Source organism: Bufo gargarizans, chromosome 4, assembly GCF_014858855.1.
Source record: "Bufo gargarizans isolate SCDJY-AF-19 chromosome 4, ASM1485885v1, whole genome shotgun sequence".
In the NCBI taxonomy this organism is placed as follows: Eukaryota; Metazoa; Chordata; class Amphibia; order Anura; family Bufonidae; genus Bufo; species Bufo gargarizans.
The window spans coordinates 451,707,242-451,731,699 of NC_058083.1; the positions used below are offsets into that span (position 1 = coordinate 451,707,242).

At 46.0% G+C, this 24,458-nt stretch overlaps 1 protein-coding gene across 3 annotated transcripts in view; it reads right to left on the reverse strand.

Moving 5' to 3' along the window:
- Positions 1–23,067: 23,067 nt before the first annotated feature.
- Positions 23,068–24,458, reverse strand: part of USP34 (ubiquitin specific peptidase 34) — a 216,570-nt gene continuing 215,179 nt past the window's right edge. For all 3 annotated transcript variants that reach the window (XM_044289323.1, XM_044289322.1, XM_044289321.1), the window contains one exon: positions 23,068–24,342. In XM_044289323.1, the coding sequence (XP_044145258.1) occupies positions 23,729–24,342 (614 nt within the window). In that variant the 3' untranslated portion in view covers positions 23,068–23,728. The remainder of the gene's footprint in view (positions 24,343–24,458) is intronic.

Here is a 24,458-nt window from a genome sequence, read left to right on the forward strand (position 1 = left end):
TCATGTCCTGGCAAATTTTGGGTCCTAGGCACTACAAACCACTTCCACTCTTGATGACTCAGAAAAAATGCATAACATGGTTGTCCATTCATCTTAAAGGGCACTTAGATATACCACATTTCTCCTGTAGTGGTTGCTGCAGGAGAAATGTACAGCTGCCAATAAGTTAAACCGATTGCATGGGTTCAATGTTGCTAGATTCCTTCCTGTAGAGATAATTGGGTTGCAATCAAATATTCATATTTTTTAGTGAAACTCCATATTTGATTTACATTAATCTATAGACAGCAAATTTATTAAGTTTACCCTCATTGTTTAAGGATTTAAAATAAACTTTTATTATGCATTTTATAATGAATCTTCATTTTCGAAATTAATAAGTGTTTTTAAAAATGACAGTGTTATTTCCATGTAAATAAAAAATGAATATTTAAAAAGGGCAAGAGTAAAAAAAACAACTCTAAAGTATTATATATTGTTTTAGTGCTAAGGAGACAGCGAGAATCTCACACAGGAAGGCTGGGTTATGCTATGATATTTGGCACATCTCAATAGAGAAAATTTGTAATTTTGCTATCCTGAAGTGAGAAGGCAGCACACAGCAGGATATTTTATCCCCCAGTCTCCACCCTAGGACCAGCCCACCTAAATATAGCATGCTTGCTGGTGCTATATGAACCATCTCTCACAGCTCCCACGTCTGAAAAATAGAGACAGACTGACAGCTGCAAAATTATTGGGTGTGAATATATTTGTGCTGCCTTCGGACTCGCGGAGACCAAAATTACAGATAAGTCAAAATTTGGAAATCTCCTAGAACTGCTCTTCTGCAAACAGTTGCTGTTATATAGGAGTGGTAATAAACAATGCTCATTCCCTCCTGGAAAGAGTAACTATATCATTTAGGAGCAAACTGCCTACTCTCAGACTGACTCAGCATAAATGGATTTAATACATCTTTATAAGAAATCACTCTTGTATGATGATACAAAGATCTTCTTTGTGGTTCAACAGAAAGTCAAGTGAAATGTGGCAGACCTGAAGGTGTCACTTTATCTGATGACTTGCAAGAGCCATCTACCTGACATAACTTTACCATATGGATAGCACTTGTCCGCTCTAGTAGTCACACAGAGTATAATTACTGGCGTCTAAATACCAAAGTTATCCTTTTAACAGGTCTATCAGACTAACAGCTTCCATCTCTAAGACACTCAAAAGTGAGAATTTGAGGACTCGATATGCTGCTTATTGCATCTTGAGGAAGACCTGTGCTGCTGATGAACCAGTTATGACTCTACACTAAGAACTATTACTTGCTGCTATAGTAACAGTTCCTCCTGGGAGGAACTACAATGTCAGAAAACATAAGAGCATGTAAATGCATGGACACAGTCTCCAGATTTTCTACTTCATAAGAAAAATATTTATCTGAAAGAGAAACAGAGCTAACATGTATCCATGAGCAGGGCACAACTGCACAACCTGGGATAGACTTGTTTATCATTCTAGATGGGCTGATCCTAGGGTGGAGACTGGGGGACATAATATCCCTTTCTGTGCTGCCTGAGGACGAAAAGGAAAGAAGGCATATCAATAAATCTAAAAAAACTTTTATTAAAGGGACACTACCATCCATTTCTTTTGCTACAACATATTGACGACTTATATGTCAATGTTCTATTTAATTTTATTCTACTTATTGTCTTGGCTCTTTAAGGGGTATTCTGGTTATAATAAGGGATAAGGGATAACTATCAGTTTGGGGGGTCCTACTGCTGGGACCTCCACCAACTACGAGAACAGGGGCCCCCTAGGCCTATCAAAAGAATAATAGAGCTGCCATGCCATACTGTTTTCCCAGTTTTACACTTACCTTCAAATATTTTACATACCACAGACTTACCTTACAGTAGTTGCATGGTTCCACCTTTTTACCTTTCTTGAATACTGGTACCACATTAGCTGTCCTGCAGTCCTGTGGCACTGACCCTGTTAGAGTGTCTAAGATGAGACACAATGAGAATCAATTACGGAGCTCAATTCTCTCAGTATCCGTGGATGTATGCCATATCTAGGCCAGGGGCTTATTAAATTTGCTCAGAAACAGCTGTACATCTTCTTATCTTATGTTTAGTGATATTTGACAGAGACCATGGTTTACTGCCCCCCACCTTAATGATATCTACCACTGGCAGCTAACTGGTGAACACAGATGTAAAGCAAGTTTAAAATCTCATCCTTCCCTTTGTCGTCTATAGTTATAACCCCATGTTATTTTTACTGTTGCCAGTAAATAAATTTTTCTCGCTATAAAATATACTATAATCTTAAATTAAGAGCATAGTCAGAATATTTTCAGACCTAGCTAGATGGTCTAAGAAAGAGTGGGGGTCAGGGACTCCAAGCAGGATTACCCAGACAGGGACTCAAGAAGGGTCCAAAGAACCGGACCACCTAAGGACAACAATAGCCAGAAAATCAAGGAAACAACATCGGCCATGGACCAACCATCCCAAGTGTAGTAACCAGCAAACTGTATAACACTGTCCCAGAAGGGGCAAGTACAGCAGCCTGGATTTGGTAAAAGAATCGCCAAACATCCATATGTCAGAAAGGATGCAGAAGTCGGCAGGGGAAGCCGGGAAAGACTACACTGACATGTAGAAACCAGCTACCAGCAGAGCACAATGAAATCCCCAGGGAAGGGGGAAGGAACTGACAGGTGCAGACAACGGCCAGGCACAAGGGAACGGCCCTTCAGTCATGTAGCACAACTAATCAGAGAACATGAGGGAGTACAAAGAACACCCGGACCATGGAAGAGGTAAGGGACCTTGTCAGATACCAGAGTAAGCAGCGGAAAAGTCCACCCACCGGTAGGTGTGTGGCACTCACTAGTCCTGTCACAGCCATTTGACCCAAAACTGCATTAGGGGCTGGTGCTCACCGCGCTGCGTACTCTTGCAGGATAGAACATATAGTAGTGATCCCTGTACTCTGCCAGGACTGTGCCATGTAACTCTCTGAAAAGAAAGCAGAGGAGCAGTAATAACAACGCGAGTACTCCATCATGAAATGGGGTAACGCGGCTGTGCAGCATGCAGTAGTTCTTTACCGGGTTGAGAAAGAACAATCCTAGAATGCCAGGCAACAACCTGACCACGGAGGGAGAGCAGTTGTCTGGTGCATGACAGGACTGGGAAGTCTTGTTTAACCCCTTAAGGACCGGGCTCATTTTCACCTTAAGGACCAGGCCATTTTTAGCAAATCTGACATGTGTTACTTTATATGTGAATAACTTTAAAACGCTTTTACTTATCCAGGCCATTCTGAGACAGTTTTTTCATCACATATTGTACTTTATGACACTGAAAAAAATACCAAAGTTACCCCAAAAATTGAAAAATTAGCAAATTTCCAAGTTTCAATTTCTCTACTTCTATAATACATAGTAATACCTCCAAAATAGTTATTAATTTACATTACCCATATGTCTACTTCATGTTTGGATCATTTTGGGAATGCCATTTTATTTTTTGGGGACGTTACAAGGCTTAGAAGCAAATCTTGAACTTTTTCAGTAGTTTTCCAAAACCCACTTTTTAAGGACCAGTTCAGGTCTGAAGTCACTTTGTGAGGCTTACATAATAGAAACCACCCAAAAATGACCCTATTTTGGAAACTACACCCCTCAAGGTATTCATGGAATGGAGCTTAAATTTCAGAATTTCAATTCTAATTTTCCATTTTAATAAAAAAAATTCCAGTAACAAAGCAAGGGTTAACAGCCAAACAAAACTCAATAATTATTGCCCTGATTCTGTAGTTTATAGAAACGCCCCATATATGCTCGTAAACTGCTATACGGGCACAAGGCAGGGCACAGAAGGAAAGGAACACCATATGGTTTCTGGAAGGCAGATTTTGCTGGACCGGTTTATTTACACCATGTCCCATTTAAAGCCCCCCTGATGCACCCCTAGAGTTGAAACTCCAAAAAAGTGACCCCATTTTGGAAATTACACCCCTCAAGGTATTCAAAACTGATTTAACAAACTTTGTTTACCTTTAGGTGTTCCACAAGAGTTATTGGCAAATGGAGATGAAATTTCAGAATTGAAATTTTTTGGCAAATTTTCTATTTTAACCCATTTTTTCCAGTAACAAAACAAGGGTTAACAGCCAAACAAACTCAATATTTATTGCCCTGATTCTGTAGTTTATATAAACACCCCCATATGTGGTCGTAAACTACTGTACGGGAACACGGCAGGGCGCAGAAGGAAAGGAACACCATATGGTGTCTGGAAGGCAGATTTAGCTGGACTGGTTTATATACACCATGTCCCATTTGAAGCACCCCTAGAGTAGAAACCCCCAAAAAGTGACCCCATTTTGGAAAGTACGTGATAAGGTGGCAGTTTTGTTGGGACTATTTTTAGGGTACATATGATTTGTGGTTGCTCTATATTAAATTTTTGTGAGGCAAGGTTACAAAAAATTGAAATTCTGAAATTCCATCTCCATTTGCCAATAACTCTTGTGCAACACCTAAAGGGTTAAGAAAGTTTGTAAAATCAGTTTTGAATACCTTGAGGGGTGTAGTTTCTTAGATGGGGTCACTGTTATGGAATCTCTACTCTAGGGGTGCATCAGGGGGGCTTCAAATGGGACATGGTGTCAAAAATCTGCCTTCCAAAAACCATATGGCGCTCCTTTACTTGTGCACCTTGCCATTTGGCCATACAGTATTTTACGACCACTTATGGGGGGTTTATGAAAACTACAGAATAAGGGCAATAAATAGAGTTTTCTTTGACTGTTAACTCTTGCTTTGTTAACAGAAAAAATGGATAAAAATGGAAAATTTAGCAAAAAATAGCTGTTTTGGCACCGTTTTTAATATATTTTTTGACTGTGTTCATTTGAGGGGTTAGGTCATGTGTTATTTTTATAGAGCAGATTCTTATGGACACGGCAATACCTAATATGTCTACTTTTTAAAATGTATTTAGGTTTTACACTATAATATCCTTTTTAAAACAAAAAAAAAAAAAAACATTTTAGTATCTCCAAAGTCTCAGTCAGTTTCATTTTAATAGTTTTTAGCATTTTTTGCTGGATGAAAGGACGGTTTTATTGGCACTATTTTGGGGTGCATATGTCTTTTTGATCGCTTGCTATTACACTTTTTGTGATGTAAGGTGACAAAAAAAGCTATTTTTTTGTCACCTTACATCACAAAAATCCATTTTTTTTACACCGTTTTTATTTTTTGGACTGTGTTCATCTGAGAGGTTAGGTCATGTAGTATTTTTATAGTTCAGGTTCTTATGGACACGGCGATACCTAATATGTATACTTTTTTATTTATTTCAGTTTTACAAAATAATATTTTTAGTGTCTTCAAAGTCTGAGCCACAGTTTTTTTTTCTGGGCGATTGTCTGTGGCCAAATAGAATAAAAATTGGGGAAGGGGATTATAAATGTGGTACTCCATGGAAGTGTGGTACTCCCTGAAGCAACCGTCAATGCAGAGGCTCGGATGATTGGGGTGCTGTCCTTCCATATCCCCCTCCTGTGACACACTCTGCACTTTTTTGGGGACCGCCCCTTCTTTCAAGTATTGGGGACCTGGAAAGTGTTGGCCAGGGACGATCCGGGCGCCTCCAGTTCCCGAGGTACTCCAGCCTGCTCTTTCCCGGTCAAAAAACATCAGGGCCTTGGGGACTGCCTCCTAGAACTGAAGGAATTTCCCTGTGTTGCCAGTGCTCCAGGACAGCACAAAAGAGTTGTACAAGGCAACCTGTACGAAGTAGACCTCAACTTTTTTGTACCATGCCCGGGTTTTGCACATGGCCTTATATGGCTTCAGGACTTGATCAGAGAGATCAACTCCTCCCATATACCGATTGTAGTCCACGATACAATTGGGCTTGAGAACCGTTGCCGCGGTAACTCGCACAGGGAAAGGGGTTACCGTCAATTGTGGACAGTATGGTGGAAAATGAGTCTCCCCTTGAAAGCAATGAGAGACTCATCAACAGCGACCTCCCTTCCAGGTACATAGGCCTCCAAAAATTTGTCCCTGAAGTGATCGATGACCAGCTTGATTTTGTACAGGCGGCCATAGGTAGGATCACTTTGTGGGGGGGGGCAATGGACATGCTGCATTATCTGCATAATGCAGGCATTTCCGAATGGCCTTTAAAACGGGAACGTGTCATGGCCATACAGTAGAGTGGGGTCTGGTAGAGGACGTCCCCACTCCAGTACTTCCAGACACTGGATTTTTTACTTCAAAATGTTTTTTATTGTTTCATATAAATATGAATATACACTGATAAGCGAGAGAAAATTGACAAAGGCAAGATCACATATATATATCGGCATGCTTGTACAACAACTAATACATTAGTTATACAGATAGTAATATAATCGGTATATCGCATTGTCTGGTAGAACAAGGGGGAGAAGGGGGGGGGGGGGGAGTCTGAGGGGAGGAGGGTAGAGGGTATAGTAAGTCATGATGTCTCATTTTCCCTCACTTCATGAACCATTACTAGAGAACAGTATATTCTTCTCAAAGGGACTTATGGCATTAGTCAGCAAACCCTCTAAACTTCTTCCATGGACCCCATATATCTGAGAATCGTCGAGGTGTTCTGGTGTCCCAATGTGCTATTTGCTTCAATCGATAAATCTGGTGACACTTCATATACCAATGTTGTATTGATGAGGGATCCGTTTTCTGCCAGTATACAGCCACAAGAAGACGTGGCAGCTGCTAAGAGTGTCTTACACAAATTGTGGACCTCTTTCGATTTTGTACTGGCTAATTCTCCCATTAGACCAAAAAGACATATTTTAGGCGATGCTCGGACTGTTACTCTGCACACCTGGGAAAGAATTTTACATATCTCCTGCCAGTAAGTTTGTATTTTAGTACACGATCACCAAACATGACTTTTAGTCCCTATAGTACATTCACACCTCCAGAAAATAGAGCTGACTTCTGGGAACATAATATGCAAACGTTGTGGTGTATAATACCAGTGTGTAAGGACTTTGTAGCTATTCTGCTGCAGTTTTACACATCTAGAGACCTTCCCTGGAGCCATTAATACCTTTGGCAATTCCCATTGATCAAACTTTATAGCTAGTTCCTCTTTCCATTTATCAATGAATTTGCATCTATTTGTATTATTGAAGGAAATAATTAAGGTATATAACTGGGAAATCTTCTTTTTAGGTTCTAGCTTTTGCAAGGCCATTATTTCGAATTTTGTGTGGTCTGTGCCCCATGTTGGAGCCCTAGTTAGTTTTTTAAATACGTGATAGCAATGTGCTATTTGGAACATAGTACATTGTTTCAAAGCAGGGTGTACTTGCAATTCTGACAATGATGGCAAATCAGCGTCTGGGCATAAGGACAGTATTGGCGTCATGTTCTGACACAGTTTTTTTTTGACTAGGCCCATTTGCAGCACGAGGCCCCAAAACATCTTCATGTCGGCTGCACTGACCGGAGTCCAGCCACTGGACCTAGCCAAAAAGGAGCCCGGGTGTTGAGCAATGAACTGTTGGGCGAACAAGTTTGTTTGCTCCACCATCAGATTCACAAAGTGGTCATTGAAAAAAAAAAAGTAAAAGTCATATTTAGTGAAGCCCACTGTGGGAATCTGGATCCTGGTTGGCCAACAAAGTCAGGAATTACGGGCTCAAAATCCTCTGGGGTACACCAGACAAGTTCAACGGAAGGGGGCTCAGGTGGACCGGACAACTAGTACAAGCCCCAGGGTGGCTACTAGTGTGGGCCACAGGGTCCCTGGCATGGGGGTCCCCTTGCTCTGCCTGGTGGTGTCTCCGCCGCCTTGGGGGCTCATCATCATCACTAGATGATGAGGAGGACGCGGATCACAAGATGAAAGTGGGGTCATCCTCGTCCTCGCTGGGGCTCTCTGAGTCGGAGGCAAGCAGGGCGTATGCCTCCTCGGTCGAGAACATCTGGCAAGCCATAGGGGAGTGTGTGTGTAAAACTTTATTTAGTGTGTGTGGGGGGACGGGTGTGGGGGTCCACAGCTGAGTGTGCTGTGAACCCCAGACACCCGATCAGGGTGAAGCCTGAAAATAAAACTTTTTATTTCCCCCTAAAACTATCACTGCCTAATCTAACCTTTCCCTGCAAACTTTGAGTGGCTCACGTGGGGGTGCTGGGCTCAGGTGGACAGACGGGCTCCTCTCTCCACGGATGCAGTGTGGAGGAGAAGAGCAGAGCTGGGGGAAGTTAACCCCCGCCCGTCCAGCCAATAGGAAGCGATCCTGAGAGGTGATGTCACAGCCACCTCTCAGGATCTAAGGATAGTGATTGGTAGTGTATTATCACACCACCGATCACCATCCTAATCTGGGTTATCGGGTCACCGGAGACCCAAATGACCCGGAAACACAGAAAACCGCAGGTCTGAATTGACCTGCGGTTTGCTGCCATCGCTGATACGGGGGAGAGGGGGGGGTCACAGGACCCCCCTCGGCATTGTCACAGAGTGCCTGCTGAATGATTTCAGCAGGCACTCTGTTCCGATCACCGCCCTGTGTCTTTAAGAGGTTAATAGTGCGTCAGGCAATGAAGTAAAAATTATTCCTAGTACAGAGGCAAAGAGAAGACTAGAGGGCCTGGTTCAGGAGGAACTGCACCTGGTGTCAGATCTGAACAGGCCAGCAATATACTTAAACTAACAAAGCAACTCTACTCCGCCCAGGAAGGGCGGAGACATATGGATACGAGGTATGCCATGTATGCTAGAAGCAGAAAAGCGTGATGAATACAGCATCAGGAGATGGAAACATCACTCCACATGAATGAAGGATGGGGTGGGGGGGGGGGGCACATGATTGCCTATCACAGATCAGAGCCAGGGAAGAGAGCAATACGCCCAGTAATGCAGGAGCCGTATGGGTCGCAGACTGTACCAATAGGGCATAACTCCTGGAGATACTGCAAATACTCCGCCTATAATAGGAGTAATGTGGCTGCATGGTGCTCATTATAATGAGTGGAACAGAGCTACAGCATTTGGAAATGCTACAGTATATGGAGGCTGTACAGGTACTCTACCTAATAAGGGAGAAATACGGCTGTGTAAGTGCAGACTTAAAACCAGACAGGTGTAAAGGGCACAGCATTTGGAGATGGCACAGGAACTCCACTTAAGAGGGGAGCGATGCCTGCGTGGTGCGCACTAGAACCAGAGAAGTGCAATAACTACCGCATTAGAAGATGGCCTCTATACCTCGCCTGGTAAGGGAGAAAGCCGGAATTAGACTTACCGGTAATTCATTTTCCACGAATCCACCATGATGGCCCAGAGAGATTGACCCTTTACCTCTGTAGGGGCAGGAAAAGAGATAAGTTAAAAGGACCCCTCCCACCACCATTCACCAGTGAGTTCCAGATTATAGTGCCACAACCACCGGTAAAGAAGTGAAACTCCAGTTGTTTTTTTTTGGTATTAACTCATACCAAGTCCGTATAATAATTTCTTGGGTGGGATATCATGCCGTCATGGTGGATTCGTGGAAAATGAATTACCGGTAAGTCTAATTCCGGCTTTCCACTTCACCACCATGACGGCCCAGAGACACATAACAGATTATATACGTCTTAGGGTGGGGCAATGGCCTGTAGGACCTTGCGACCAACGGCCAGGTCGGAAGACCTGGATAAGTCAAGTCTATAATGTTTAACGAAAGTTTTTATATTGGACCAGGTTGCGGCCCGGCATATCTGATTTCGGGAAGCTCCTGCCCTTTCAGCGAATGAGGCAGATATGGCTCTCGTAGAGTGAGCCCAAATGACATCTGGACAGCTGATGCCGTCCATCTTGTCACAGTCTGTAATAGCCTGTTTTACCCATCGGGCAATGGTAGATCAGGAAGCTGCCCTCCCTTTATTTTTACCGCTGAAGAGTACTAGTAAATTGTCCACCTTTCTTAGGTCCTTAGTGACCTCTAGGTATTTTAATAATGTTCATTTGACGTCCAGGGTATGGAATTGTCCCTCCCCAGAATTTTTTGGATTCTCGCAAAAAGAGGGGAGAACGATCTCCTGGTTTCTATGGAAGCCTGTTACAACTTTTGGTAAAAACCCCGGGTCTAGCCTCAAGGTAATTCGATCTTCCTGGATTGTGAGGTATGGTTGTCTTATTGACAATGCCTGGACAGTCTTTTTGCTGATGTTATTGCTACAAGAAAAGCCACCTTCTGAGAAAGGTGCTTTAGGGAGCCCGGGGAGCCGGAGTCCAGGGGTTCGTAAGGCGGACCTGTGAGTCCCCTAAGGACAATGTTTAAGTCCCCGGGATTGGCACCCTTGATTTAAGGGATGGTCTTAGTCTGGCTGCAGACCTCAGAAATCTTCGGATCCAGCTATGGCTGGCTAATTCAGAATCGAAAAAAAAAAAAAAAACGCTAAGCGCTGAGACCTGGACTCTAAGGGTAGATGGACGTAACCCTGACTCTAGTCCTTCTTGCAGGAAGTCCAGTCTGTATATTTGGTTTAGCCTAGTCTGGGGCTTCTTCACCTGACCAGGTGCAGAATCTTCTCCAGATTTTTAAATAGATGGAGTTAGTCACTTTCTTTCTGCTGGCCTTCAAGGTAGATATCACTCCCTCTGAGAGACCTCTGCGTCTCAGAAGGTCGGACTCAGGATCCAAGCCGAGAGGTTGAAGATCTCTGGATGTGGATGGAGAACCGGCCCTTGGATCAGGATATCTTTCCTCCTTGAGAGAATGAATACTTCCTGTGGGGAGAGGTTGGTTAGGATAGAGAACCAGCTTCTCTTGGGCCAGTACGGGGTGACTAGGATTATTCTGTCCCTGATGATCTTCTGGAGAACCCTTGGGATTAACAGGAACAGAGGGAAAGCATATGCAAGAACTGGGAGAAGGCGTTGATCGCTAGAGGCCTGTCCCTTGGTTTTAGGGAGCAAAAGGTTGATACCTTTGTGTTTTTCCTTGAAGCGAATAGCTCTACCAATGGGAGGCCCCATCTACTGGACAATCAGATTGACGATGTCGATGTTTAGAGACCATTCCCCCTGGTCTATAGTGGTCCTGCTGAGGAAGCCCGCAGCGCTGTTTAGGCTTCCCTTTAAATGAATTGTAGATACTGATTTTAAATTCCCCCCCCCCCCCCCCCCCCCCCCCAAAGGAAGATTCTTCTGGACAGACTTTCTAGTTTTTGAGACCGTGTGCCCCCCTGGTGTTTGAGTTGGACACAGTCGTTACATTGTCTGAATAGATTTTTATATGCTGGTCCTTTAGTCTTGGGGCAGCAGCTCGTATTGTCTCCCAAACTGCCCTGAGCTCCCTGTAATTTGAGGACTGGGCTGCAATTTTCAGAGACCAGGCTCCCTGGTAGAGGTCGGAGTATATCCTTGCGCCCCATCCCTTTGCGATGGCATCTGTCTGAACATGCACTGCTGAGGTTTTGAGCCAACCCATGCCCTTTTTTTTTGATTTTCTGTGTGAAGCCACCACCGGACTGATGATTTTACATGGCCCGGGATCAGGATTTTTTTTGTCTAGAGAGGACAAATGTTTGTCCCATCTCCTTAGAAGCCAGGACTGCTACAATACGGGCTGTCATTTGACCTAAAAGGCTCATTGTTTCTCTGAAGGAGAAGAAACAACGTCCTAGGAAGTCCCTGATTGATGTTTGAAGGCTTTGAATTCTTTCTGCTGGAAGAAAGGTTGTCTGTTTTACCGAATCCAGCAATACCCCAAGGAATTTTACCCTGGTATCTGGAACTAGGGATGACTTTTTCATGTTTATCACCCAACCTAGGGCTGTCAGAAGGGCACAGAAGGTCTCTCGATCCACTATTGACTGATCCACAGTGTCTGAAATCAGCAAAAAGTCGTCTAGGTAAGGAACGATAGTCACCCCCTGAGATCTCAGGGAGGCGACCATCTCTACCACCAGTTTCGTGAAAATCATTGGGGCTGAGGCCAGCCCGAAGGGGAGAGCCACAAACTGGAAATGGTGAACAGAGCCTCTGTGATCCTTCAATGCAAAACGCAGGAGCCTCCGAGACTGGATGTGAATAGGAACATAATATGAGTCCTTCAGGTCGATTGTGCAAAGGAACGCGTCTTTTTGAATTAAAGCAATGGTAGAGTTTAGGGATTCCATCTTGAATTTTTTGTAAACTACGAATCTGTTTAACCTTTTGAGGTTTATAATCATGTGAAAGGAACCCCCTAGCTTTTTTACTAAGAAAAGGTTGGAGTAGAATCCCTGCCCCCGTTGAAGCTCGGGAACAGTAACCACTACTCCTAAGTCCAGAAGATTCTGGACCTCCTTCCAAATTAGGTTCTGCTGGAATGGGGAAGAGTGGTGAGATACCAGAAATACATTCGGGAGGGGGGGGGGGGGGAGATAACTCTATCCTGTAGCCATTTTTGAAAAGATTTTGCGCCCAGGGGTTGGGAGAAGTCTGAGGCCACTGGGCAAAAAATTGGGATATTCTTCCCCCTATCCTGGCGTCACTGTTTCTCACTGCCCTTGTTCTGGGGATTAAGGAGGTAACCTCTACCTTTCCCCCCTCTTGGGTAACTCCAACGTCCGGATTTACATTTACCACGAAAGGAGCTATTTTGGGAGTATTGGTTACGAAAGGAGGGTTTCTTTTTAGGGGTTTTCTCTTCAGGGAACCCTCTCTTTTTATCAGTAGTCTTCTCAAGGATCTTGTCCAATACAGGACCGAACACGTATTCGCCTGAGAAGGCTATAGAGCACAGCTTCATTTTTGAAATGATGTCGCCTGACCAAGATTTCATCCAAAGTGCCCCCCGGGCAGCATTGGGCAAAGCTGCGTCTTTGGCCGAGAATCTAATTGTCTCGGCGGAGGAATCCGCTAAGAACCCCGTGGCGGATTTTAACAAGGGAATAGAGTATAATATTTGTTCCCTGGACATCTTGTTGATTAGATGATTCTCTAACTCATTCAGCCACAGGTACATAGACCTGGCGACTGAAGTAGCGGGTATGTTGGTCTTAACACTGAACATAGCTGCCTCCCAGGAATATTTTTTTTTAATAGACTGACCGCCTTCCTCTCCATGGTGTCCTTTAACTGACAGGAGTCCTTGAATGGTAGCAAGGTTTTTTTATTTATTTATTTTTTTATTAACTTTGGCCATCTGGACGTCAATTCTGGGAACCTCGTCCAAGATCAGAGTGTCCGACAGGTCAAATACAAGGCGGTTCCTGAATTCCTTGGAAATACCTAGTTTCTTTTCTGGATGGGCCCATTCGTCCATCACCATCTCATTAATATTTTCATTTATGGGGAATACACGGGAACGTTTGACCTTCAATCCCCCAAACATCTCTTCCTGAACTGAGTGGGGTCGCTGGATGTCTTCCACCCCCATTATATCCCTGACCACTTTTAGAAGGTCACTCATCTCGCTAGGAGTGAAGAAGAATTTTCTAGATTCCTCAACGATTTCGCCCTCTGATAGGGGGTACTCGTCGTCCTCCTTTTTGGAAGATGAGGCCTCGCCCTCCAAATCCTCGGCGTCTGAGGAGATGTCCACCATTCCGGGACACATGGGTGGGCTAGAGAAGATTTAACTTCCTCCTGAATCATAGTTCTAAATTCCTGCAATTATTGAGGGTTGTTCTTCTCTCACCAACTTGACAATACAATCTTTGCAAAGTTTCTATCCTAATCGGTAAGCCTGACGGAGCACTGGATGCATCTGGCGGTTTTCCTGGGCTTTTTCAAAGCAAGTTTGGCCTAAAGTGAGAGAGCAGCCCATCAATTTTGTGCAGATCCAGTATAGGTGCATAATCTTTAGATGCAGTATACCAGAAGACCTTAGGGGAGGGGGGCTCATACCCAGTGGTTACCTGAACAGTGATACTGAGGCACCCTCCCCACTGACCCCAGATCAGCATATGTCAAGCTGCCGGCATGCCCAGGTGGGCTAATCACGCAGGGGCGCTCTGGAGCAGTCTGCTCCTTCTGCTGCGGCTCCTTCTCCTGGTCCGACATCTCGCCCGGCAACGCAGAGAGCGCAGCAGGAAAGTGCATGTGAGCTTTTTGAGGGCGTCCGCTTCCGGGTTTCACCCGGCGGCCCGGAAGGGACGTCAGACGCGCACGCCTGCGCAAACGTCCTCCCGGCCAGCTACCTACACAGGGAGGTAGGCGACCCCGCGGCAGCTGAGGGCAGGCTTCCGCACAACAGGGAGCGTGACCCCCCCCCCCCCGGCGTCTCCCTGTGAGCTTTGGAACGGAGTCCACCAGAGAGCAGGGGACGCAGTCCTGGAGGAGAAGCCTGCAAGGGAAGCTAAATTTTCCGCCGATGCGGTCACCCAGGTACAGAATTTATTTTTATTTTTTTAAAAGGAGAGACCAACAAGAAGTAGGTCAGGGCGTCATGAGAGGGCCTGGGAGCTACAGCGCACAAACAGGGACAGGCTCACCGTGTGGCAACCCTTTAGCGCAACAGGCACATGTAAACAAGTGGCGACCCCAGGGGTAAGGCAGAGGACTGAAGGAGAGACTGGAAAAAGGAAAAAAAAAAAAAAACCGCCAGCCATAGGCTGTCCTACCAGACCCCAGGTGCTGTGTTCCGAAGAGGTGCTGCAGCAGCTGCAGAGGTGACCAGAAGAGCTGCAGGAGAGATGCCGGCAAGATGGAGGCTTCGTCTCCCAGGAGAGAGAAGGTCACCCCCCCCACCCCCTCCAGGTTAAAGGCCCGCGCTTATCCACGATAGGATGGAGAAGATGGTCCCTCCCGGGCTATGGAAGAAGCCCGGGAAACCAAGAGGGGCGGAACAAGCGCGGCCTAGCAGGCTCAAAAGCTGGGGCCTCGATTTATGAGGTGGCCGGGAATGCAGCGCTGTCGGCAGGGCGGACCACGGGAGACCAGAGGGCCACCCAGGAGAAGAAATTGGGCGAGGAGGTTAGAGGGGGGAATCGACGCCTGGAAAGGGGCGCTTGGACTAAATAGAGCACCAGGAGCCCGGGGACAGGCTGGAGAAAAACGAGGCCTAGTCCCGGCAAAAGCTGTGGACTAAAGTAGATGGGAGGCCGGGGAGTGGACGGGGGGAGGCCGCAAAGGAAGCGGAATGGCCAGGGAGAAGAGAATAGGAGCCCAGGTGGAGGGGGGGGGGGGGGGAGAAAGGAGGAAGAGAGAAAGGCCCCCCCCCTTTCCCAGAGAGAAATTCCTCCAAGCCTGAGGGAGAAGTGGTTAAAAGAGGAATAGCACCCTGGACCCCCAAAAAGGATAGATCCCACCCCCTGGCCACAACAGGGGACCTCACTCAGGACCCCCACTAACTCTGGGACAGGGACACAGGGGAAATACTTACCGTCCGATGTCTTCGGGCGCCGCAGGGTCACCCTATCGGCAGACTCAACACGGGGGCCGTGGGAATGCCGTCATGCCACTGCGAATGCAGTCAATGGGGACGAGTACGCGCCGGCAGGGGGTGAAACTAAAGTGGCAACCTACGATGGAGCCCCATCCGGCGGCAGGTCAAGACCTGCAAAAGAAAGGAAAAAGAATAAAAATAAAATAAAAAGCAACAAGACCTGCGAAAAAAGAGCAGGTCATGTCTGCCTCCTACGGACACTAGACTAAAACTGAATAGCCTAGGGCTTTGGAGAGGGTATAGCCCACCTGGGCGGAGAAAATGCCATTAACGAGAAAACAAAGTTTAATTAATATGCAAATGAGCACTCGCAAGTGCCCAGGGGCGGCGTTCAGTGTGTAGGAGCCCAGGCTGCTCTGCCTTTTTTCATAGTTTCCCCGCCCCAGCCTCTGCCCGCCCTCCTATTGCCTTGCCTCATCCTTCGGTCCGGCCGAGATCCTGCGCTTGAGCACTGACGCAACTATTTATTTTAGTTATTTTTTGGGGATGGCAAGGGGTTTGATTTCTCCCAGTTTAGCATCCACCCCAACTGAAAAAAGAAACTGGCAAGTCTGGAAATACACAACTCTCCAGGGATGGTGCTGAACTTCCCACTACTAACAGGTTGTCTAGGTAGGGATATCACAATGTTCAGCCTTCTCTAATAAGCCACTACTTCCACCATGACTTTTGTAAAATTTATCGGTGCAGAAGTGATACCAAAGCGGATGGCCTGAAAATAGAAATGGTGCAGGGTCCCTTTTAGAAATACTGCTATTTTAAAATACCTCTGATTCTTGGCACAAATTGTAATCTGGTAATAGGCACCCCCGAGATCTGACAAGGTTATAAAATCTCCTTTTTATAACAGATTTATATATTTATTTTGAACTTCTCATACTTAGTGTACTTGATTATTATTAGAAGGAATTTCCTGCTATTTTTTATTTTTTTTTAAACCAGGAAAACTGTGGAATAGTCACCCTTTTTCCCATTGATCTTGAGGGACCGGGTTGTATCGCCTTCAGGGACAAAAGCTGGAAGGGACAGGAAGACAATGAGGAGAAGCCGAAGGAGAGTCTAATTTATGCTTCCTGTCCCTACCTGGTTGGAGGAGGGTCATCTCTCATGGATTGTGCCACTAATATAAATATATCCCACCCAACAGATATTACTGTTATATCACTTTCCCCAAATACAACCATTGATCAAAACTAAAAGTTATTAGCCTACCATTGCACCCTGTGATAAAGAGATTTTTGTGAACTCACCTGTAAAATCTCTTTCTCGCTTAGTTCATTGGGGGGACACAGGGCCGTGGGTATAGCTGCTTGCTGCCACTAGGAGGCGACACTAGACTGAAAAAGACTTAGCTCGTCCCCTGTAGGCTATACCCCCTCCAGCCTGGAGAGAGCATGCCAGTTTGTGCTCGAGCAGTAGAAACATGTGCGAAGCAAAAGAGAACGCAACAAATGCCGGCAGGAGTGAACGCAACCTAAATACCTAATCGACAACCAACCACCACCACCAATGATAAATACTGGGTGGGTGCTGTGTCCCCCAATGAACTAAGAGAGAAAAGAGATTTTACAAGTGAGTTCACAAAAATCTTGTTTTCTCGCTTGTATTATTGGGGGACACAGGACCGTGGGACGCCCTAAAGCAGTCCCCAGGGTGGGAAAACCAATCACACACCCATGGAAAAAACACCCTTGAGGATGCGTAATCCACTGCCGCCTGCAAGACCTGCCCGGAGCAGCCTCCACTGATGCCTAGGAAAGTACCTGGTCAATCTTGGTGAAGACCAAGACACTGTAAAACGAATGCGTGGTGGAGATGAACCCCAGAAGCACCGACCGGTAGTCGGGAGGGCCTCAACTCCGCTGGGCTGTCCCAGCAACTATCAAAACAGATTCACCTGGAACGTCCCCTTGGAGGCCACCGAGTCTGTACAGCGGAAAAAGCTAGACATGGACTAGCAAACCTCAGAGTCCAATCTCATGGCTGATGGAGAGCCCACTCTCTAGAATGTGAGGGAGAAGGAAGGAAAACCGTGTCCGTGATGACGTGGAAGGCGGCGACTCCCTTCGGCAAAAAAGAAAGTATTGGTCGGAGCACCTCCTTATGTGGGTGCATGAGAAGATAAAATGTATGTACAAGAAGGCACTACCAACTCCGAGATTCGCCACCAAACGACCCACAGGTTGTTTGGATGAAACCGGATCTCGGCCGCAATTTTGGAAGCAGAACCAAAAATCTAGGGCCGCAGGATACTCCTATGGTAAAGAGAAACGCTCCCTAGTAGCGGTAAATAGGTAGACAGATGCCCCCAGAGCCGTAGGGGCTTGTGGGGAGACTTCTAGCGAAAGAAGCTGCTTGATAAACCACAGAGAAAAAACTAAAACAAACACCTGAATCAGGCATGCCCAACTAGAGGCCAAGGAATCAATACCCTGGAGAAAGGTAGAAGTTAGCAACCATATCTTGACAGAGACTCTGCTTGGAGGGATAAATGAGCAGGTTAAAGATGAGAGAAATACTCCTGCCAAGTGGAGTGAGGTGACGACAACCAACCCCCACCATATCCGCGAAACTCTGGTCACGCAGGAAAAAAAATAGAGCTGGGATTCCCGAGCCATACAACACATGGCTATTGGTCAGGTAGACAGAAGGGGGTGACTGACAACAATACAGCTCGATGAGGGAGAAGAATAGAGAGGGTGTTCCATGTACGAGTCTCTCTGCCTGGCGCGGAGAGACTCGTAGTCCACCCACGGAATGAGCAGTGAAGGGTATGACCACCATCGGGCCAACATGACGTAGTCATTACTCCTGTCTTAAGAGAGGTAGCACCGATTGCGTCACAGCATCAACTATAGCACCCAAGTCCCGCTTATAACAGCATCCTAGTGATAGACGAGTGCCGTAGGGACTAAGCTACCCAGTAGAGCGCACCCCAAGCCAGGTGCTGATCAGCTATAGCAATTATGCAATCGCAACCCCTGTGTGACGAGAGGACAACAGTTGTCAGAACAACAGCAATTATCAGTAGTGTAAATGAGGAAGAGGTTAGGGTAAAGCCTATTCCCATCTGAGACTGGCGCTATACAGAAGTAGCCACACAATCCAGTGATAGTTGAATACTCCGCCTGAGGATGAGGCCATACAAGGAAAGCCACAAATTTAATTCTAACGCCATACTACAGCTGAGGAGGCGGCCACCGATTCCAGAGCTAGAAGAAGCCGACACCTGACAAAGGAGCTGTAAGTAGTGGTAACGCGAATACCCCTTTATACAGTAGTAGCTACAACATGGCCCGCCAGCGCAAGCTGAGGGGGGAGGCCTGAGGACATCCCGTAGGAGCCATGGTAATTACCCAGTTATGTAGAGCTAACCTTAAGCACTACACCAGGTAAGGGCGCTGAACAGAAGTAAACGCCGAAGACCGCGCCATGGCAAAGCCCCTATTTAAGGGGGGCTGCCTTACTGCAGCGACTACGATCTCTAGCACTAGCATGACCACTGCACCTGTGGAGGAAAAGACACTGTAGCAGCTAATCTAGAGTGCCAGCATAACCACGTCACCTAGAAAAGGAGGGGTGGTGGACAGAGTCCGTGCAAAACTCTGCTCACTGGATCGTAATCCCGAAATTCTGTGTAATGGCGCATGCGCAACATGTTGTCGAGAACCAATATCATGACCGACCTGAATGGTGGAGACCCATGAGGATAGGGGGTATTCTAGGACAGATACGGTAAGTGTTGCTGTGTAACCCCCCTGAATGGGCAGAGGCCGACATCTTTGCACCCCCAACCAGTACCGGAAGAAAAAAAAAGGAGGATACAATATGGAAGTAGCCACAGTATCCAGTGCCAGTACCCATATGCCACTAGATGAAGGCTACGAGGCACCAGCGGGTATCGACCCTTGCCACGCCCTGACTGTGAGGGAAGCCAAGGCATCTAGTGGCGTGGCGTAGTTGAATTTTTGCATCCAAAGATGCTTGGTTATTCCCCCGTTAGCAGATCACTTGTGGAAGGGGGTAATGCAACAGGAAGCATGGTGATGGCGATGCTACTGATGTAGAGTAACACTCTGCTTAAGGAAGGGGGTAGCTAGACAGTCATAACCATATACAACGGTAGTGTAATTACTCCACCTATGGAAGGAGGTAATGCCTATGGCAAAGCACTGCACTCAGTGGCAGTGCAATTACTACACCTATGAAAAGAGGTCACGCATACGGCAATAACTGTATCCTGAGGTAGTGCAAGTATGCCACTTATGGAAGGGGGTAATGCATACGGCAGGAACCGAATCCCATGGCAGGGAAATTACGCTGTTTATGGAAGGGGAGTAATATATATGGCTAGTTTTGTTCCCAGTGGGCGTGCAATTACTCCACCTAAGTAAGAGGGTAATGCATACGGTAAACACTGAAACCAGTGATACATGCTATAACGCCACCTATGGAAGAGGCTAATGCATACGGAAAATACTGTACCCAGTGGAAATGCAATTCCGCCACCTACGGAAGGGGAACGCCTACGTCCGGCCTTGGAAACAGTACTAGTGCAGTTAGTCCACCTATAGGAGGAGGTAATACATAAAGTAAGTACTGTATCCAGTAGTAGTGCAAATACTGCTGGCTACTGTGGACGCAATCTTGGAAGATTGCACCGGATTCATGTCAGAGTCCGAATCAGTGATTTCCCCCCCCCCCACTCGGACCGAACCACTCCAGGGAGGGAGGGTGCGACTGAGCGTGACCGTAGGGAAGAACGGTGGAGGTGACCGAGGCAGAATATATCCTGGCCCGATTGTGCACAGTTCTACTTCTCTGAATCTTGCCCATGGCAGTTGCAGGTTGCGCCGGTGGGGATTTGACTACCAAACTACCCAGGAGGTGGAAAAAGGAACTTCTAAAAGGTCCACCCACCAGATTGGTTGATAAATCAACGCCTGCGCAAACGACCCAGGAGGGTAGATTGGGAACTTCCAGAGGTCCTCCATTGGATTGCGCAGATGGAGAAATATCAACCAAACGACCCCAGAGGGCGGATTGGGAAACAGAGAGAGATTCTCCACTGTCTGGGATAGGGCGCAGGCCCAGTCTAGTACCACACAGTCAGGGTAGTCCAGCAATGTGGGGTGAGGGGGGCGGGACCTGTATGGTGTACATTTCTTTTCTTTTTTTTTTTTTTAAAGAAACTGTGATGCCCCAGTCTCTGGACAAGAGGCAGGAAGGGTTGGAATTATTCAATAATACGGCACATTGCCTGCAGACAGCAACTCCGGATAATGTGGTCCTGGCCATGAAGGGTTAAGACTGCCTTGAGGACCGTGAACAGAGCTAAGCAGGCTGGGGAACAGCCCCCCCCCCCCCCTCCCCAGAAAGAAGTTGCGACCGGGGCCTAAAGTTTTTTTGAGCACAATGGAACCTGAACTGGTGCACGGAATGCGCCTGTTTGAGCGCGGGCCAGAGAGACAGACAGGTAGGCCCAAGAGAAGCCAGGGGGTAAATTTTCCGGCACCCGGCTGACCGGGCGGGACCCAGAGCGGCGCTGGCCAGCCCCCCTGGGTGTGCATACCGGCTGCGGAAGCCAACCCCACGGGCCAAATAAAGTGCGGCGCCCTGCTGACTGGGGAGAACGCCCGGTCGGCCGGAGAACGGTAGACCCCTTATGGAGCACGGCAGGCGCCCACTTGCAGTTACCAGCCGCGGGAGCCACCCCGCAGGCTGGGAGAATCGGGGCAGGCTGAGGGTCTAAGGAGCAAGTGGACTTTACGATAGGGGAGGCATGGGGGGACCCAGGCCCTGAGTTTGCTCCCTCCAGACAGTCTTGCAGAGGCCCCAGAACCTTAGTGGAGAGGAGGGTATGGTGCAGAGAATACTCATATAATCCGGACTACTCACCCTATCTTCATCCTCTTCTCTTCACCCCCTCCTCAGCTTACCAGCAGGGTCACCTCTTTAGCAGCTGGCACCTGAAGTGGCAGGGGGTCTTGCTGGATTCAGGTGACCCCTTGGCTAGCAGGAGAGCTGAGCAGCACCTTTTCTTCTTGGGGAGGTCGGGCGGTGAGGGATTCCGACACCGGCCTTGCTCCTGGGGTAGACAGAGTGGCTAGGCGACTGTTTCCCAAAACCTAAAAAGAAAAAATAATAAAATAAGTCGCCCTGAATTAAGCAGGGAGGTCTGCCTCCTACAGACACTAAGCTTAAACGGACATGCTCTCTCCAGGCTGGAGGGGGTATAGCCTGCAGGGGAGGAGCTAAGTCTTTTTCAGCCTAGTGTCGCCTCCTAGTGGCAGCAAGCAGCTATACCCACGGTCCTGCGTCCCCCAATGATACGAGCGAGAAATCTGTTTTGATAGTCAGTCGCTGTATGCTCCGTCCTGCATTGCAGCCTTGTTATATAGGACACAGGAAGCGCCGTTAGCAAGAACAAGGGGCGTGGTGTCACATGATCTGCTGATGTCAGGACATCTCACTGCCCAAAGGCATGATGGGATGGCAGATACATGACAAACCAAGATGTAGGATTCAAGCATGGGAGATAAGAGAAAACTGCAAATGAGTTACATTTGAAAAAATAAAATAAAAATTTAACTTTTAGAGTGAAAAGTTGTTTGTGGAACAGCTATGAAAATCTTACAATCGTGACAAAGCAGCTTTGTTTTAGCCTTTTTTCCAAACCACACCATCCGTTAGGTAGGGCATTTTTTCAGTTACTTTCCAAGATACTTTTTTTTTTATAGAAATGTAAAGAAAAAAAAGGAAATAAATGCACAAATTTCAGGGGGTTTTCTACATGCCCCTAAATAAAAATTATAAAAAATAATTTAGGAAGGAAGCCCCAGGACAGGAGTGGGGGGATTTTCCATGATGAGCTATTGGGGACCAGATGACACTGGTACTGTATTTGCATTGTACTTTACTATTGCTTTGTCACTGCACTGGTCCAACCATGCTGGGCGGTCTGCCTGAGAGGTCCCCAGGAGTGAGCAATCCTTTTAAAAAGGAATGATCCACAGGGTATGGATCGGAAACTAAGTAAAGGGCAGGGGAGTGTGATATTGTACAAGGGCTAGAGGGGTTTGTGTACCAAGGCTCATTTTTAGTCCCAGTGCAGCCCTAATGCTGCTTCTAGAATAATGCAACTACATTTTTCTAATCTAACAGAAATCCTCAAATGACTAAATCATGTGCAAAAATAAATCCACAACCTTCATGGTGTAAGCAGCATGGAACAATTACGAGACATAAGAATCTGTACTTTGTGGACTCAACGATTGTGTCTCTGAAATAAGATTTTTTTTTATTATTAATAACATACTTATAATCTGCAGGACGAACCATGGTAGAACAGTGATAAAATAGGTAGTTCCGTAACATCGCTCTCTTAACTTTTTAAATCTCTTTTACAAATTATATCTTAAAACAGTTCTATTTTCCTTCTTAAACTCATAGCTGCTGAACTCCGCCATGGTCTATTTCTGCCTTCAATCCAAACATTTTCTGAAATACAGACATGCGCAAACACCTTAATTTAACAGCTCTGCGGAAGAAAAGTCTGCCTAACGTGGCACAATGTATACACGTGGATTCTAAAAGAGGCCAATATACACAAAAATGAAAAGTCGTCACAATTAGTTTAATGAAGTGCACAGAATAGCGATCAATCATATCAATAAAATAAAACAATTATTTTTGTTTTTTTGTCTTCTTTTTTTTTTTTTTCTTTACATCACATGTGCTTCATTTCCTCCACAGGTATTCTGTTAAATAAAGCACCATATATACTGCCAGGCCACAGCTAGAGAGGATTCTTTACAGAATCAAATTTCTTGTGGTTTAGTACAAGTAAACTTAATTTTGATAATAAGAACCACAGAGATTTGAGGCAACTGCCTCTATTATAAGGTACAAAACTGGCACAGAGGACACCATATTATACACGGTAAAAATGACAAGTTTAAATTACATCATATTGGGTTAGGGGCCCCCCTATTATTTAAAGCGGCCATTTAATGAAAGCCACTACAGCGAACCTGAATTACATAAAACATAACCATAATGATTGGCTTTTACAAAGTGTACTGCAGATGCAACTTTTGTTTCTAGACTTCTGCCTGACCAAGAATAAAGCATAGAAATCTTGCCATCCAAGCAGAAAGCACTTGACAAACCGAAGCACAAAAAAAGGAAAAATCTGCAGGAAAAAAACCTGCAAAAATGTATACAAACAGCTTTTAAAAAAAATAAAGACTTAAAAGCAGACATGCTACAACTAATGTCAAGAAGCAGCTTTGTTTTCTTTTCCTGATATCCTTGAGACCACAAGAATTGTGGACTCAATGGTCCTGCACAGGGTATCTAAAATGTCATTTTGTTGTATATGACTAAAAAGTCCCCTGGAATGCTCACAATTTAGTGATAGGCTGAGCTCCTGACTGTCCTGGGTGGGTGACGGCTGACCATCACAGCCCCGTAAGTCTGCCAAGTCAGCCAACACAGCAGAAATGGAAGTGGAAGGGAGAACACTTTCTTCCTCCATTACATTAGTCTCCTTAGGACTTTGGAGTTCTTTCATTTCTTTCCCATCTTCGTATTTAACGCCATTGCCGGGCTGATCATCTGTTGGTTGTGACCGTGCAGGTAGCAGTATATCTTCGGTAAATGAAGAGGACACTTCTATTCTGTATTCCTTAGCAGACAGAGGAGAGGGAGATGGAGGGTCTTGTTCCGTTCCTGGATCAATGATGGAAGAATCTCTTGTCTCATTGTCAGATGTGCTTGTTGGCGTGGATGCCTCACGTTCATTTTTCAGATCGCTTATACAGCTGTCTACCATATGATCCTCATCGCTGCTAACCCTCCTTCGTTTTACCGGTGTAACACCTTCATCATCTAAATAGAAAATATATATCAGATGTAGCAGATTTAAAGGGGTTTTACAGGAGTTAATTACTGATGGCCTAAGGATCGGTGGGAACGCAACTCGCCAACTAATCAGCTGTTTGAAG